Source organism: Sebastes umbrosus, chromosome 7, assembly GCF_015220745.1.
Source record: "Sebastes umbrosus isolate fSebUmb1 chromosome 7, fSebUmb1.pri, whole genome shotgun sequence".
In the NCBI taxonomy this organism is placed as follows: domain Eukaryota; kingdom Metazoa; phylum Chordata; class Actinopteri; order Perciformes; family Sebastidae; genus Sebastes; species Sebastes umbrosus.
In genome coordinates, this window is record NC_051275.1 from 30989620 (window position 1) to 31006868 (window position 17249).

The 17249-nt window shown below is 41.9% G+C and overlaps 1 protein-coding gene across 6 annotated transcripts in view; it reads right to left on the bottom strand.

Annotated features, from left to right (window-relative positions):
• Positions 1–17249, bottom strand: part of clcn2b (chloride channel, voltage-sensitive 2b) — a 166137-nt gene that overhangs the window by 100527 nt on the left and 48361 nt on the right. For all 6 annotated transcript variants that reach the window (XM_037775384.1, XM_037775383.1, XM_037775389.1 and 3 more), the window contains exon 2: positions 12193–12343. In XM_037775384.1, coding sequence (XP_037631312.1) covers positions 12193–12343 — 151 coding nt within the window. The remainder of the gene's footprint in view (positions 1–12192; positions 12344–17249) is intronic.

A 17249-nucleotide genomic window follows, 5' to 3' on the forward strand; every position in this document is an offset into this window, starting at 1 on the left:
TCAAATATTGATTAGTGGCCCAAGTCTCCTTGGTTACTTGATATATTAAAGTGAAAGTTCCCCCTCTCTCTCTCTCTCTCTCTCACACACCATCAACCACACAAGCAAAGGTTTAACACAGTGTGTGTTTGTGAGTCAGTTGTGTTACTTCCTGGACTTGGCTGGTAGCTGCATGTGAATGACGTCTGAACACCCCCACAGTGCGTCACCGTGGTGTCCAAAACACACTGGCAGCACACACAAACTCACGCATGTGATCAAAAAGCATGTATGTAAATGGTGGAGCTGCGTGTGTGTTACAATCATTCCACCAGGTTTCACTGCACTTGTTGATTCGGTAAATGCAGTCCGTGCTGCAGCGAAGTGTGTCATATACCATACTGCAATCACGCAGTCTAAAGGTGCATTATCACAGCGATACTTCAGAAGCTTTAAATGTTTAAAGCCACGGGTATAAAATATAAAAGAAGCTCTCAGTTGAATGGAAGGAGATGTCATTATAATGTCAGTGGGTGCATAACTTAAAGTATAAGTGGATTAATCACGCTTTAAGTTTCTGGAACTGGATGTTAATTACAGACCCAAAAAGTGAATACCACTACACCCAGAGTACCTATTTGGGCATTTTGTGCCTTATTAGACAGCGCCAGATGACAAGAAACGCAGGAGTGGGAGATGCAACAAAAGCTGGCCAGCCACGGGGACGCTCCACCACACAACGCTTGATTGACACTTAAAATAATCATTGCTGGCACCCACCATGGTTTTGATTTGTGTGTTTGTTTCAGTTTACAGAGAACGGTACAACCAGCAGAGCAGCGCTGTGGGTGTGTGTGACCAGTATGACTGTTGATGAAGAGGCAGATAGCAAGGGCAGGCCTTCACTTGAAACACTACACCCGACAGCTGGAACTGACTCACTGACTTTAAACAGCATTAAAGGGATAGCCCGGGTGTTTTGAAGTGGGGTCGTATGAGGGACTTATCCATAGTCGGTGTATTGCCTACAGTAGATGACGGTCGGCACGCCCCCAGTTTGGAGAAACAGACAGGAGTACCGTACGGAAGCAAAGCAATGTACTGCTGTGGACAGGGGCAGCAGCAAAATTAATTTCAGACACCTAAAAGAAAGGCTCACCTAAAAAAATCAGTTTAAGTGTACGCTGTATTTAGAATATTTCCACTGGTTTACCTCGCCGTCAGACAGCTATGCAGTCTATGTTGCCGACGGGGAACTGAAACCGTTGTATCCGTCTATGCTCTCGCCAAAGCAACCAGACTCCATTGAAAAAAAATAGTAATTTTACCTCGCAGAACAGAACAGTTCTTTTTCAATGGAGTCTGGTTGCTTTGGCGAGAGCATAGACGGATACAATGGCTTCAGTTCTTCGTCGGAAAAGGCTGTGTGATGGCGAGGTAAAGCGATGAAAATATTCTAAATATAGCGTACATTTAAACTGATATTTTAGGTGAGCCTTTATTTTATGTGGCTAAAATAGGTTTTGCTGCTGCCCCCGTCCACAGCAGTACATTGCTTTGCTCCCGTGCTGGTACTCCTGTCTGTTACTCTAAACTGGTGGTGTGCCGACCGTCATCTACTGTAGGTAATACACTGACTATGGAGAAGTACCTCATACGACCCCACTTCAAAACTCCTGAACTATAACTTTACTAAGTAGAGAAAACATGGTTCTCCTTCCATCTTTTTATCCTCCTCTCAATTACTTAATTCTCCCTTAATGTCTGTTGGTTTATATCATTCTTGTTTACGAGGTAGTATTGTTTGTTTTACAATCCAATAAAAGGTAATTCAAAAATTTTAATTCTGGATGCGTTTTTCTAATCCTTATTAAACTGCTGTGAAAACATGTCAGAAGGGATTAGGAGGCCGGGAACACACACAGCTGCAGGTGCACTCGTATGCACTTATGAGCTCACATACTTCAACACGCAGGTGTGCACCAGACACATGAACCTGCACCCCACGCCACGGCCCCCAAAGTGGCATCACGGGAAGCGTCACTGGTTAACAAGCACGCATGTGTCGGTTCGTGTGCGCATGCGTGCACGTGTGTGTGTCCCCGTGACAAAATGTGTCCACCCCACCTGGACCTGCCATCAGCCTATCGGGTACTTTTCTGCTCTGCATGCCATTTCAATCCAGATTTCCAGCACACTACCAACGGATGGGTGAGAGGATGAAGAATATAGAGAGGAGGAAGACGAGAGGAAAAGAGTGAAGGAGGGGAAGAAAGAAGGGGGAGAGATGAGGAGATGAAAACAGAGGAGAGGAGACGAGGAAAGGAAAAGGAAATAAAAGGAGGAAAAGAAAGGAAATAAGACAAGAGCATGTGAGCAACTGTTGGTCGCTAGGCGCCTGCCGGTCACCATAGCAACATGTGGCGCCATGCTGAGCTCCTGCTGACATCACACCTGTTGAAGCGAATCGCTGTGCGTGTGTGTGTGTGTGTGTGTGTGTGTGTGTGTGTGTGCGTGTGTCTTGGAACCAATTAAATGACATAGCGGTGCAGGTGGACAGAAGGAGAGACACACAGAGACAGAAAGAAGAAAAAGACAGCTGTGTGTATTTCATCACCTCGTGGACACAGCTGCTTACACCGTGTGTGTGTGTGTGTGTGTGGGTGTGCGTGCGTGTGTGTGTGTGTGTGTGTGTGTGTCCCAATGTGGGAGCCTGTGACATCAGCAGAGAGAGTGAATGACAGCAGCCTGAAGCCTGACTGTGTTTCTACACACATACACCCACACACGTGTGGTTACGAAAGCTAGAGGTGACCACCCCACCCCTCCACTCCCGTCTTCTCACAGCAACAGAGACAAAGAAAGACAGATTGAGAGATAAAAATAGAGATTTCATTATCTGAATGTTTCTCCTTCTTTCTCTTTTCAACGTATCCTCATACAACGATTCTTATGATATATTACGAAAAGTTATTCCTCATTTTTTGTGCGTTTTCCTATGAATGTCCAGCATCACTTTCCGCTACAGCGTTTTCTAAATAAACTTCGGTCTTCACAGGAAACAACTTTTTTAGGTTTAGGCAACAAAACTACTTAGTTAGGTTTAGGAAAGATCGTAGTTAAGTTACGCCACACCGGAAGTAGTTATGAGACACCTCTTTAGGTTTAGGAAAAGGTCGTGGTCTGAGGTTAAAATAACTTTGTAAGTGGTGTTGCTTAAGTACGGAAGTTACGTGAAAAATCAACTTCGATTTCTGGTTTCACTCGGGACACGAACGTCAGTCTCCTTGGCGAAAGTCCGATGTCGCTCTTTATACTTTCTCTTTCACAATTACATTGATCTCATGGGATATCTACGAATTACAGTGGATTACTTTTCATAGGTACAGCTACAAACGGTGTATGAGAACAGCCTGTTTTGCACTTCCACACAGTGAGGCATACCGCTTATTAATTAAACACTGGTATCGGATCGGTACTCGGTATCGGCCGATACCCAAAGTCCAGGTATCGCTGACGGTATCATGACGGTATCATGATGGAAAATGTTGGATCGGTGCATCCCTAGATTAAGAAAAAAGACGGCAAAAACAGACTAGGGCTGCACAATTTCAAACAAATATCTAATCACGATTATTTTGACTGATATTGCAATTGCGATATGATTTGCGATATTAGAGGGAATGATCATTTTTACATAATTATTCTCATTTTCATTGAAAAACATGATTTTTGTGGGGATCTGGTCCTACCACAGGAAGATGTTCTCTTAAGTCTGTAGAATATGATGTGTAGGCCAGGACATCTCTGCAGCACCACAATAATTAATTTAAAATGGTATTTTGACACACATTTCACCTTTAACAACAAATATTGAGATTTATCTCCTCATCCTGCGATTTGAAAATTGCAGTATAGGCCGTATTATAATTGTGATAAAATTTGGATTAATTGTGCAGCCCTAAAACAGACAGAGAAAAAGAAAAAGGGAGGCTAAAAAGAGCCAATGGGGTTGATGTAAATGTGCGTTGGCAACTCCCATCAGATCACTGAGTCACATCTGTGGGTAAATAAGGCTTGACTGGGATTTCAATTGGTGCATCACTGTGAGTTACCTTCTACCGCTGCACTGCACTGTGTGCGTGTGTGTGTGTGTGTGTGTGTGTGTGTGTAGCAGGGCAAGTTCCTCTTGTCAGCTGCATTTTTTATGTCCGTTCTCATGGCTGAGCTCCTTTAACAGAATTCGTTACACTGCACACACACACACACACACACACACACACACACACACACACAGTAAAGTAATGACACTGCTTGTGTAATCCTCACCTCTGAACCCCGTCTGGTACGGCGATTCAATTTGAAACGGTCAGCCTCAAATTAGACTCCGTATCTTTATGCCATCAACCTTTAGAGCACAATAACACCCAGAGCTAATTCAATTGTTTCACCTGCGATGATCAAACGGAATGAAATTACTTTGGGGGGCTACATAAGGAAATTATATTAGAGTCAACTTCACCCCAAAACTTCAATTTAATGTGAAATGACACACAAAAGAAACGAGTGGATGGATTGTGGAAGAATATATAAATGTTTGTGCTTGTCCAATTGATGTACCGTGAACCATCCAGAGATTACACACCTGAGCACACACACACGCACATGCACATCAACGGAAGACGAAAAAGGCAGCAAGCATCACACTCCTTCTATCTTCAGCTTCTTTGTGAATGTGCTGCTGCGAAGCTCAATGCTGCACCCTGCTGGCCACACGACACAACAACAAGCTCCACCCAGTGGGCTACCCTGCCTGGTTGAACAGCCAACAGTCAGTGAAAACACCGTATGTTCACTCTTGTGCCACTTGTTTTCCACTTTATGGTCTCCAAATGGAGGCGTCGTGGGCGTGAACACACATCCGGCTTCGCTGCTCCAAGTTGCCAGTTTCTCTCATAAGGCCAAACTGTTTCACTTCCTGTATGTGCAGCCGTGTAAACTGTTCAAAACACTGATATATATATATATATATATATATATATATATATATATATATATATATATAGAAGTGGTTGAGTAAAAAGATTCTAATATAAACTAAATTAAAAACTAAGATCATTATGTAATACAACTTTCATTGACACTGACAGAACATAGAGCTGCAACGATGAATTGATTCAACTATTAAATTAATCGGCAACTATTTTGATAATCGATTAATCTGTTTGAGTATTTTTTTAAGAAAAAACAAGTATAAATTCTCTGATTTCAGCTTCTTAAATGTGAATATTTTCTGGTTTCTTTACTCCTCTATGACAGTAAACTGAATATCTTTGAGTTGTGGACAAAACAAGACATTTGAGGCCATCATCTTGGACTTTGGGAAACACTGATTTCTTTCTTTTTCTGACATTTTATAGACCAAACAACTAATCGATTACTCGAACATGTAATTGACGGATTATTCAGCAATGAAAATAATATTTAGTTGTAGCCCTACAATAAATCATTTGACGTACGAAAGGCAGGCAGCGGTGGAAAGTACATTCATTAATAATAAAGTACAAGTACTGTATTTTAGTACAATTTACTTTACTTGAGTATATCAATTTTATGCTAATATAATATTTGTTTGACAGCCATACATAAAAAACACAATTTCTAAAATGATCCAAAACATTGTTAAAGATTAAACCAGTGATTGCAAACATTTTGTCTATCACAAAAAAAGCAGAGTTGTCATGTTTCAGAAATCTTTTAGCAATTCCATACCTCACATTGTTTAATTTAAAGTAAAAAATGTCTTCTTGTTTTAAGCAAAGATTAGAGAAAAGTCCAAAATAGGAATATAAACTTATGTTTGTTTATTTATGTCATCACTTTTTATCATACAACTTATTGTCATTTTATCTTATCATTGTCTTTCTATCTTAATAATGTTATTCTGTCTTATCATTTCATCTTATCTTGTGCGACTATTGCTTTTATTTGCTGAGCTGACCCGTTCTTTCAAGCTGGAACTGTATAAAGTGTTTAAAACTAAGCTCCAGTAAAATGCTGCTTACACATGTGGTCACGCATGATAATATGTTACTAACAGACGGGCATCTGTTCAGCAGAATGTTTACTTTTACTTTACTTAAGATCTGAGTACTTCTTCCACCACTGAACCTGCCAGGTGACCCGACCCTTCAGGTCATAAGCAGTCCACCCATCTGACGTTTTGTGATCTGAAGAGTGGACATATTTACTCCTGAACATATCTGGCAACTCTTGTTAAATGTAGATATTTTTAGCAGCAGCACGGAGCTCTACAAAGAGCGATGTCAACTGGTTACTGACTGTTCGTCTGTTCAAACCACTTTGTTCCGGCTGGGTGAAAGAAGCAACATTGTTGATGCCAACGCAAATAAAAATGCTCTTTCAACATGGCCAGACACAGCAGGGAGTCCTGTATAAAAAGCACTTCCTATGACTAAGTGAACAACAGCGACTGGAGCATTCAGTCCCCTGTGGTATAAGTATCCTTAAGACCGCTTGCTATAGATAGCCTGGAAACCTACCCGTGCTGGAACTCCAAACTGGGGGCGTGCCAACCGTCAACTACTATAGGTAATACACTGACTATGGAAAGTAAATCATACAACCCCACTTCAAAACACCTGAACTATCCCTTTAAAACTCAGAATATACTTCAGTGAAACACTTGATGGCAGCTAAACATCAACTCTTTTCTACTTAACACTCAGATAAACCATAAGGTCTCATGTAGTAACCACAATCACTGAAAACACTTTCTGATTTTAGTCCAAAACTGAACAGCAGATCTCGGTTGCAAACTGCCCCAGCTGACACAGTCACTGCAGGTAGAAAACTGCAGCTTCATGAAACTACCTGCAGGATAACCAGACCACCATAAATGTCTCTGTTTTAAATGGTGATTCAGGACAAGATGCTCTGATTCTGACTCAAATGTACAGTTCCTCACAAAAAAGATCCACTCAGCTTTTCCACAGCCTCGGAAAGGGCAAAGGTGCTCCGGCTGATGATGCACGACGGGGCTCTGCCTCGTCGGGGAAATGATAGATGTGGAGTTTAGCTGTAGGGGGCAAAACCAGGCAAGCCTTAAAAGTCACCAGTTAAAAGCTAAAAATTAAATGAATAAATTCTAAAAGGAGTTATATTTGGATCCAGCACTGCAGTGTTCACGCTGCAGAGATGCAGAGAGACCTCTGAGGTAGATGAGTGAAAAGAAAGTTAAAGCCAGTAAACTATTTTACTTTCCCAAACAGCACGGTAACAAACAGGTGAAATGACTGGAAGTCTCTTGACTTTTTTGCATTATTTTGTATATATTGTACAATCTTTTTTATGTTTTTTATATTTATATTGTATTATCTCTTTTTATATTGTATTATCTTTTCATTAGCACCTATGGGATTGTCACAATCTAATTTCGTTGTACTGCACAATGACAATAAAAGGGCTTGAATCTTGAATCATGTGTCTCCAGTCCCAAACAAGTCCCCAATAAAACTGCAATCTAAAAACATATTTTTCATACTGCACCATACAAATGGACAAGCGTTAAAGCTGACATCGTATCCATATTAAGTGAACTGCCAGCAGCATCTTGTGACTGAAACACACCCCGTCTCCTACATTACTGGCCGTAATTAAAGAGACGCTACCTGTTGTTCAAGCCGCTCTGCTGTCATAACATTTCGCCGCGAACAATGCCTGGAGCTGCTGCTGGGACTGCCTGCCGTATACCGGCATATCATAAACACACACTTCCACAATGTTAGCACACAGTTAAAATGATGACAGCTCCTTCAGGGCCTGAGAGTGCAGATGATAGGCTGCAGATTCTGCTGCCGGCTGCACAATTCAGCATCATTAAAAAACAGAAAATGAAAAGGAGAATGTGTGTTTGTTTCTCCGTATGTGTGTGTGTGTGTGTGTATAAAATATAAATAAAACAGTATGTGTGTGAGCAATAATAAAGAGAGTTTGTGTCGATCCAAGCAGGGGAATACTGTGTGTGTATGTGTGTTTCAGTGCAGCAGCTGCAGTCGTAACCCACAGCAGCGATGAAGAAGAATGGTTGTGTGTCGCTTTATATTTACATATATTTTCAGCCAGTCACCTCTTGTTTTACACCTCGACTTCACTCTGTGTGTGTTTGTATTGGCCTTTTTGTCTTGCAGAGATAAAAGTGTGTGTGTGTGTGTGGCCACAGTGCAAACCAGATCTAATCTCTTCAGTTTGAAGCTGCTGGTGGACAAATCAGTTCAACTCCTGGTGTTTTGGTGTCCTCATCCTTACAAAGAGGATGAGAAGAGGAGGAGGAAGAGGGAGATGGATAGCTGACTCATCAGCTGCCAGTGAAACAACAGCAAAACTCATCACTGAGATGAGAGCAGAGGACACACACACACACACACACACACACACAGATCTGCAGCATGAGAGATTAGAGCTGGGTGCATTGAGCCCTTTGTAACAGCAGAGGACGCTGCATTTACACAGACCAGGCAGCTGCACAGGGAAATACACCGATCAGCCATACTATTAGGACAGCATGGGCACCTTGACTGCGACTACGCAGCCCCATACGCAACAAACTGTGATGCACTTTGTGTTCTGACTCCTTTCTATTAACTTTTTCAGCAGTTTGAGCTCCAGCAGCTCTTCTATTGGATCGGACAACACGGGCCAGCCTTCACTCCCCAGGTGCATCAATGAGCCTCGGGTCTGACCGTGTCGCCGGTTCACTGGTTTTCCTTTCTTGGACCACTTTTGGTACAGTAGGTCCTGACCACTGCAGACCAGGAACATCCCACAAGAGCTGCAGTTCTGGAGATGCTCTGACCCAGTCGTCTAGCCAGCACTATGTGGCCCTCGTCAAAGTCGCTCACATCCTTACGCTAGCCCATTTATTCTGCTTCCAACACAAAGTTCAAAATGTTCACTTGCTGTCTAATATATCCCCCCCACTGCCAGGTGCCATTGGAACGAGATAATCAATGTTATTCACTTCACCTGTCAGTGGTCTGAATGTTATGGCTGGTCGGTGTGTGTGTTACCAACATGCTCAACAGCACTTCACCTCATTAAGAAATACAGTACTCAGATGTACCCAAGGTCAGACAACAAATGTGACAGAAGTTAACATCACTTCAAAGCTTCTGGGTGACAACAATTTGCAGCCGTTCCTTTTCGTAGCTATTCGTTGGCATTCCAAATAAAATCAGTGGAGTTCCACTTTAAAAGAAAGATGCACACGGTTTAAATTCGCTCTGTCCTCTCAGTTAAATTGTAAGTGAATACCAGGAAAACAGAGGAGTGTGAAAAAGAGACACAGAGACGAAATAAAAGAAGAGAAAGTGAAAGAGACAAATGTCCTTTGGCAAGTCCCAACAGGTCATTAAGTCAGATTTATATATATATTTTGGTATAAAATGACTTCTCTCATCTTTTACATGCATCTGAATGACATTCCCTTCTTGTGTTTACAGATGTTTTTATCCTGTTATCTGTCCTGTAAACTATCTAATCTCTTTATCATCTGCCTCACACACACATAATTATTATCATCACCAACAGTGCACAGAGAAAGGTGGATCCACCCGTGCATTTAAATGCCGGATTCATTCACAAGAAAAGGACAAAGGATTGTTCAGCGCTGCAGCATTTCTTCTCTTTTCCATCCCACCGTCTGACATGATCAATGCTCCCGGAGCAAACGCAGTAAGGCAGTCAGTGTGTTTTAGACTAGCAAAGATCCTTTACAATTACATTTCCAACAGTGTCCCCCCCCTTTGGGCAGTGATGCTTCAGATGGTTCAGGCTGCTATATGGAGCGTATACTGTTACTAGTTCTGTTAATGGGGCAGATATAATGTACCATCTAATCCTAAACGGTACCACCGGAGCTGTGATGTGAAGTGGGAGTCGTCTGGTGTTTTAGTCCTGTGGACGGGTGCTCAGACTACAGTAGAATATGATGTTCAATGACATCAAAAAACACGTAAAAGGTTCAGTTAAAACCTGTTCCTGACCTCAGCAGTGCAGCTCATTACTGACTGCTTGGAAATATCACAGACAAGCTTGGTAACATATGAGGCGATGTAAAGAAACAGATAAAGCTGGGTGAGAGGCAAAGTGTATTAAAACCTTAATGGGGAAAACTGCAGTTGTAGACTGAATCTATTTTTGGATGGTAATGAAGATAGTGTGATGTCTCTCTTCCTTGAAGTCAATTTCAGCTGCTCCAGATGCATTATTGCCACATATATAAAGTGGTATGGTGGGACTCTAATGCAAAGGTACTGAATTGAGAACGTGTGTGAGGGCTTGTTACATATCGCCTGGTATTAGGGCTGTCCTCCACCAAAGAAATTCTTAGTCGACTAAACTCTAAAACTTCTACGGTTTTGTCGACTAGTCAATTCATTGATTTAATCGACAGATCTGAAAACTGAGTTTCTCCACAAAGAATCACAGAAAAGCACCACTTTAAATCTTGTGTTTACCAGAGATGAAAAAAGCATGAAAAACGACTAATCAACTACAGAAATCTTAGTCGACTAAGACCAAAACGACCGCTTAGTCGACTAACAGGGGGGCAGCCCTACATGGTATCTTCTGCATACACATAATAGGCACATTTTTGATTAAGCAGTGAAAATATAACCCAACTTTCTTCATTTCTTCAAAAACAAACTGGTTGAAATAAGTTTAATATGTCTGATTTGAGGCATTTCAGGCTTTCTGCGCTTCTTTTTATGGTTCATAAAGAACATGAAGGGGTTCATGTGGAGCCATTTGAATATAATCCTAAAGAAAGATTTAATGAAATGGTTCTCGGAAGCACTAAAACAGGTTCTGCCGGTCCCCACCGGGGCTGAGCAATATTTGATTATTTCTTTAAATCAATGATGTGACTGCCGTGTGCGACTGGACTGGTATCAATATTCATCTCACATAAAGCTGCAACACATATTCTGAGAAATTATATTCTTACATATCAAAGTAGAAATGTTATATTTCTATATTTTCATGATATAATGAGAACATGAAGCCACAAAAAAAGCAATAACAACTGGGTTAAGATTGATAAATGGCCTGTTATTAATTCAGAGCAATTATATACAGGACAATTATGAATATACTGTAATATACAAATTTGCTTTTCTTACGATTTATAGATAAGACCTATTGTGAATTGGGTCTCGATAATTTGTCATCATTACAAAATGGGTCCCCAGAAAAAGAGTTGGGGAATCACTGACGTAGTGGAGCCCAATTTTTCGTGAAGCAAAAATCACACTGTAAAATGTTGACACTTCTTGATTCTATATAAACTTCCCACTAAATGGAGCTTTTTTTAATTAAACAAGTGGAATAGTTCCATACAGAAGCATTAAAGTCATAAATTACAGGAGCTGGATCATCATTTTCTAGAAACTATGTCTAATGACATATGGGTAGTTTCCATTTCCAGCGGATCATGTTGTCCATCAGTCTTATGGGGCTTTTCCCCTGGCACTTTTGGCTGCGCGTGTCAAACGCTGCGCTGATTTGCGTTTTCATTACCAGTTTTTGCACGCCGAGTTGCGCTGCAACCATCTCCGGAGTCGGGCCAAAGTGTACCCGACCTGCCTCCAAGCAGGTTGAGGTGACATATGTCCAACCGTAGCCGACCCGTGACGACGCCCCTTCCCACCCTCAAACAAGCGTGTGTTGGAGTTTCTCTCCAGCGTCCCTGTTTGTATTTTCAGATATCTGTTTTATTTTATTGTTTCGCTTTCAGCTGAAAAGGAGCTTTGGGAATTTTATAGTGAAGAATTTATAGCAAATTAAATGAGTTTATCAGTGAACTGGAGGAGCTTTGTTAGTGGCTATTTTTCATTATAAACAAGTCTACTAATACTGCAGGGAGGAAGAGTACAAGCAGCAAAAATAATGGGAGACTTTTATTGTGAAGAATATAGGAAATGATATGTGTTTGTTTATCCACCGTTACGCAGTACAGCCACTCCACTGACCACTAGTCACAGCCATGGTTACACACACCTCCCTGCTGTAATGGAGGTGTGAATCCCTGCTGTGCTGGAGGCTGAGACTCAAACCGAGTCGAGCCAAGCCATCACATACAGTATGTATGGAAAAGGGTCTTTAGTGTTGACCCTGTGGTGTGAAACTTACTGCGACATTTGGCACAGCGTCCCTTGTCGTACTCCAGCAGGTCCAGCGTCCGGCTCCGGTCGCTGACCGATCGCCTCGCCCCGCTCTCCCTCAGCCGAGCGGCCTCCTCTTTGGCGTACACCCCGAGCTCCTGGGTGTAGCGGCCATACATCTGGAAAGAGACACAGTAATGTCATTAGAGTATTCAACACTGTACACACACATTCCACACGTCCTACAAACAAGCAGAGGACGTTCATATTTCATGTTTCCTAAGGTGCAATTCATTGATTTGACATTTAAACAACCATACTGCTGATTCTGCATCTTCTCCACTAATCAAATACAGCCGCTATGTGAATGGTATGTTAGAGGCAGAGACAGTATAAAGTCAGATACGATGCAGTGCTGCTGACTGACTTATATTCAATCTTATAATGACCTGATGGACCTCTGGACGAGGGCTGTGGAATTAATCTGATTTCAATTTCAGTTATGATTTTGGCTACCCACGATTATGAAAACAAGATAATCCTCAAAAACGATTATGTTTTTTGTTTTGTTTATTTGACAATTAATTTTAAAAAGACACTTACATGGTTACAACATCAATGTACATGCATAGTTAAAAGAACGACAAAGGATAACACAAAAAAGTCACAGGACATATATTCATTGTTGTAGTTCAACAAAGACCGTGTCCCGTTTCACAATTACGCTCTCGATTTGACTTGGTATAAATCCAGCGCATCCCTTTCCTTTACAGAGACGCGTATATGCCCCGGTGGCGGGTCAGGGATGGCCTTTCGGTGTGCGAGAATCCCCTCGTGGGAACTCTCCCCAGAACTGGCTGGCCCTCACCGGGTGTATTTCCTCCATAGTGGTTCACGGTGATCGGCTCTAGGTCGACTTGGTAAGGCTCGGGTTGCAGGTAGTGCTTTGCAGCACCCTTCGCCCCGCTTAGTGCTCGCTGTGCCCGCTCTCCCTGGGGGGAGGGATGGAGCTCGCATCCCGCACAACTCTCAACCAGGGCGAACTGTCTTCAGTGCATCAGGGGTCTGCGGCGATGTCGACAACCCGCCCCATTCATCCTGAAACGCTGACCCAGTCTCGTTAACCATGCTTTGCGGGTGTGACTTTTTTGCCGTGTCATTACCATTCATATCTATAAAACCAATGTCTTTATGAATAAATTGTTTACTAGACCACAAAGGTCTTCATACAGCTTGCCTTTGCTCTCAAAGTGCACTAGGTTGATGCATTTAACTTTAAAATGTAGCCTATAAAATGTACAAAATGTTCTTTCTAAATGCACGATGTTTCCTAAGTCAACGAGTAATCATGTTAAACAATCGTGATCTCAATATTAAAAAATCTAAATAATCCTGATTATGATTTTTGCCATAATCGAGCAGCGCTACTCTGGACCATCACGGCCCGCCTAAAGGTCAGAGGTCAGAAAAAGAATGAACTGAATTCAAGGAAACACACACACACGCCCTCACAGACTCAGCAATGAACCGAATAACTCCTCAACTGGCTCCGAACTGGTCGAGCTTCAACCTTAACTGTGACCCCGGCATAACAACCCACACGCAAACACTCACACTCTTAAACACACACACACAAATACACACACACACAAAAGAAGTCAAGTCAGCAGTATGTGAGAGAGGAAGTGCCAACTTTTGTACACCGCCCAGACACCAGTTCTCCCTCCCCCCATGATGCTCCTGGGTGGTGGACAGGAAAGGGGGCACTAATGATTTCCTCTTGGCCGCCCGTCACAACACAGCAAGGCATTAAAACCCACCTCAACAGGTCAATCAAGGTCATCAAGGCTGATTTCAGCAAACTGAGAGTTGCTGATGTGCAAAAGATGGATATTGTTATTAAAAACAAGGATCTTTTTACACAGATTGTTTTGCAGCTTCCTGACCAATAATGTCTATATACACATTTATCATCCTGGGATTAGAATAAAAACAAATACAGGTATAAAGAATTTGATTTGCGCCATTCTGACTTCATGAAAAACCTACTATTCATTCAGTCCTGCAAAACTGATCCAACTGTGACAGAACTTTTGCATTTGAACTAAATTACAGCCGTAACTCTGCAAAGTCCAAACCCTGTGGTGCACAGTTGAAGTCCACAGTGAAGTGGACTATGCAGCACTGTAGCCTCATGTTTAAATGCGTAGTGTTGAGACTATACAACTTATGTCGCTATATTATATCTATACTTTCATTGACGGATGAAGAGGAGACAAACTTTTTATTCAAACTACCATGTTGATTAAAAATGTGTGTTCCTGCACACCTGGCTCATGTTTCTGGAAGTACACTTGCTTTGCAGCACCAGTAGTGCGAGAGCCATGGGGCTAACTACACACCTTACAGCCTCAGAAGTTATGCCAAGTGAGAAGGTGTCAGAAAGATAATTGATGCCACGGGCACAGCTTGTTAGCGTGAGACACCTACAGTAGTTGCTACGTTAGCTGTTTGACTAGAAAGACACAACAATCATTTATGATCAAACTGCCACATGTTCTATCACATAGAACATTCTTAATTACATTTTGATGGAAACATATTTCCTCCTGCATTACGGTCGTAGTTTTAAACGGTTTTGAACATGGTTGATGTTGTAAATTGAAACAGAACAAAACAAAAAACACAACAACATTATTTCGTTAGGTTTAGGTAACAGAACTACTGGGCTAGGTTTAGTAAAAAAAACATCATGGTTTGGTATAAAATGACTACGTAAGTGAACGATGACATTTAGTTTCACATGGGACACGAACAGCAGTCTCCTGGGGGAAAGCCCTGTGTTTGTTTGACCCGTTTGTAACACCCGCCCGTAGTGGACTTTCTCGCTTGTTGTACTCCTTATTATTCCACGTATCTTTCATTAACGGTCGCTCGATATACTACGTCACCTGCTCTGCAAGTCGCTCGTTGTGCTACATCACTCGCAGCGACCTTCCGCGGACTATTTGTGATATCTCAAACACAAACGTAATCCGCGACAAAATATGTTTCCCTCCAAATGTAACTGAGAATGCAGTGTAGTTGTATGGGAATGTAATTTTTAGGAGACAGGACAAAAATCTGACTTTCAACCTCTATAAGCTGCATTTCTTTCCGCCTTTGGTTGGGGGAGGGAAGCTATCGTCAGTTTGAATCTAAAAATACTGGTATGACCTTGCTATTCATACTCTTTGAAGTCACAACAACGGTGCTTCTCTTTTCACTCTGAGACTGGTATGATTGTGTTTACACAGCAAAGCAAAAGGTACACTGCCAGTTCTGTTTTAATAATCAAAAGTCCAGATTCACTCAATTTCCATGCATGTCAGGATAAAACCGACAGTGGAAGCAGGCTTACATTACTCGGAACGTGGCCCCCATGGTCTGACGGAAGAAAGTGTTTAGATAACATACACACAGGTGCGCACACACCCCGCACATCCCACACACACTCACTCACACAATGCTAAACCGTGAATGATGACAGAGATGCACTTGGCACCTTGCAAGCACCGTCTGCCATGCACACAAACAGGAGGCCTGCAGGCTATTTTTAGCCCCACACAAACACACTTTTGTACAAGTTTGTGTGAACCATAAAGCTCACTAGATCATTGCTGTTTTATTGGGGTCAACGATCACAGCAGGTTGACTGACGGCGGTACAGGATTTTAAATTGTAGAACCGTCAGTCAAAACACAGGATCAAGGAGATTTACCTAAATAGGGGGCAGGTAATAATTCACAGAAAGGTTGAGTTCAAGTCAAGCTGTCAGATTAAATGTTTGACGCGGCCTCATCGCCAGCCATGCTGTGAAAAGGTTGACTACTGCAGCAACCCTGTCTTGAGCAAGTCCCGTCCAGATCAAACATGCTTGGTATTTGTTAAGCTTTGCCAATTGTGACACAAGGGTCAATAAAATTCCAGCAGTCTCTACTCACTGATATCAACACTAGTATGCTGACTTCATTAAATAGATCAGGCCAAATGTGACGGATCTACATTAAACACTGTTTCTCAATGTCATTACTCAATCATTTAGCGCGATATACTTAAAAATTGCACAAGCCTGAAAACAATATTGCTGTAAGCAGAGGTGGGACCAAGTCATTGTCTTACAAGTCACATGTAAGTCTCAATTCTTTGCACTCAAGTCCCAAGTCAACTCTCAAGCTAAGACAGGAAAGACCCAAGTCTTAAACTTTGAGTTTCAAGTCCTTAACAAGTCATAATGCGCTCTTCATCAAATGTAATACCATTTTAACAACAGAATAACTGGCGGCAACTGGCACTCATTAATGTAATGTTAGCTCTGCATGGTTTTCTACTACAACTTGATTGGATGCTGTCGGATTGGTTCAAACAAAGTGGATCTGGGGAATTAAGTGTAAGTACAAGTCCCAATAATATTCACCAAAAATAAAGAGTCCAGATTCCAACAAAAAAACACCACTTTTCGGGGATTCAGCAATAAACAACAAAAAAATAAAAATTCAGTTTGTTCACTTCAGTTCAGTTTTTTCCCCATGAATAAATCCTCTTCCCAAACAAATCGATAAAGGATGTCTCAAAAAGTAAATAAACTCAACATTTCTGATGCTGTCGGATTACTTCTGGTACCAGGCAGTTGAATTCTCTTCGTGCACACACCTTTTTAAATAACATACTTTTTAATCTTTGGGCTTCGGGGGAAGGCATCAAGTATTTTCAAGTCAAAAGGCTCAAGTCAAAGTGAAGTCTCGAGTCACTGCTGCTAAAGTCCAAGTCAAGTTTCAAGTCCTTTATTATTTTGTCAAGTTGAGTCTAAAGTCATCAAATTTCTGACTCGAGTTCACAACTCTGGCTGTAAGTATGTCTCCACTTAAGGTCTCAGTATGCTTCAATCAAAGTGATTGTTGGATGGTCTAACTGCGTCTGAAAGTCACAAACTTGCACTCGGACTTTCCGAAGCAGACAAACAACCACGTCCACATTACGCAACAACTGACCAGGTGTGCTGAAGTGTGATGGTAGGCAAGGTTTGAACGTCTTCCTTAAGCTCTC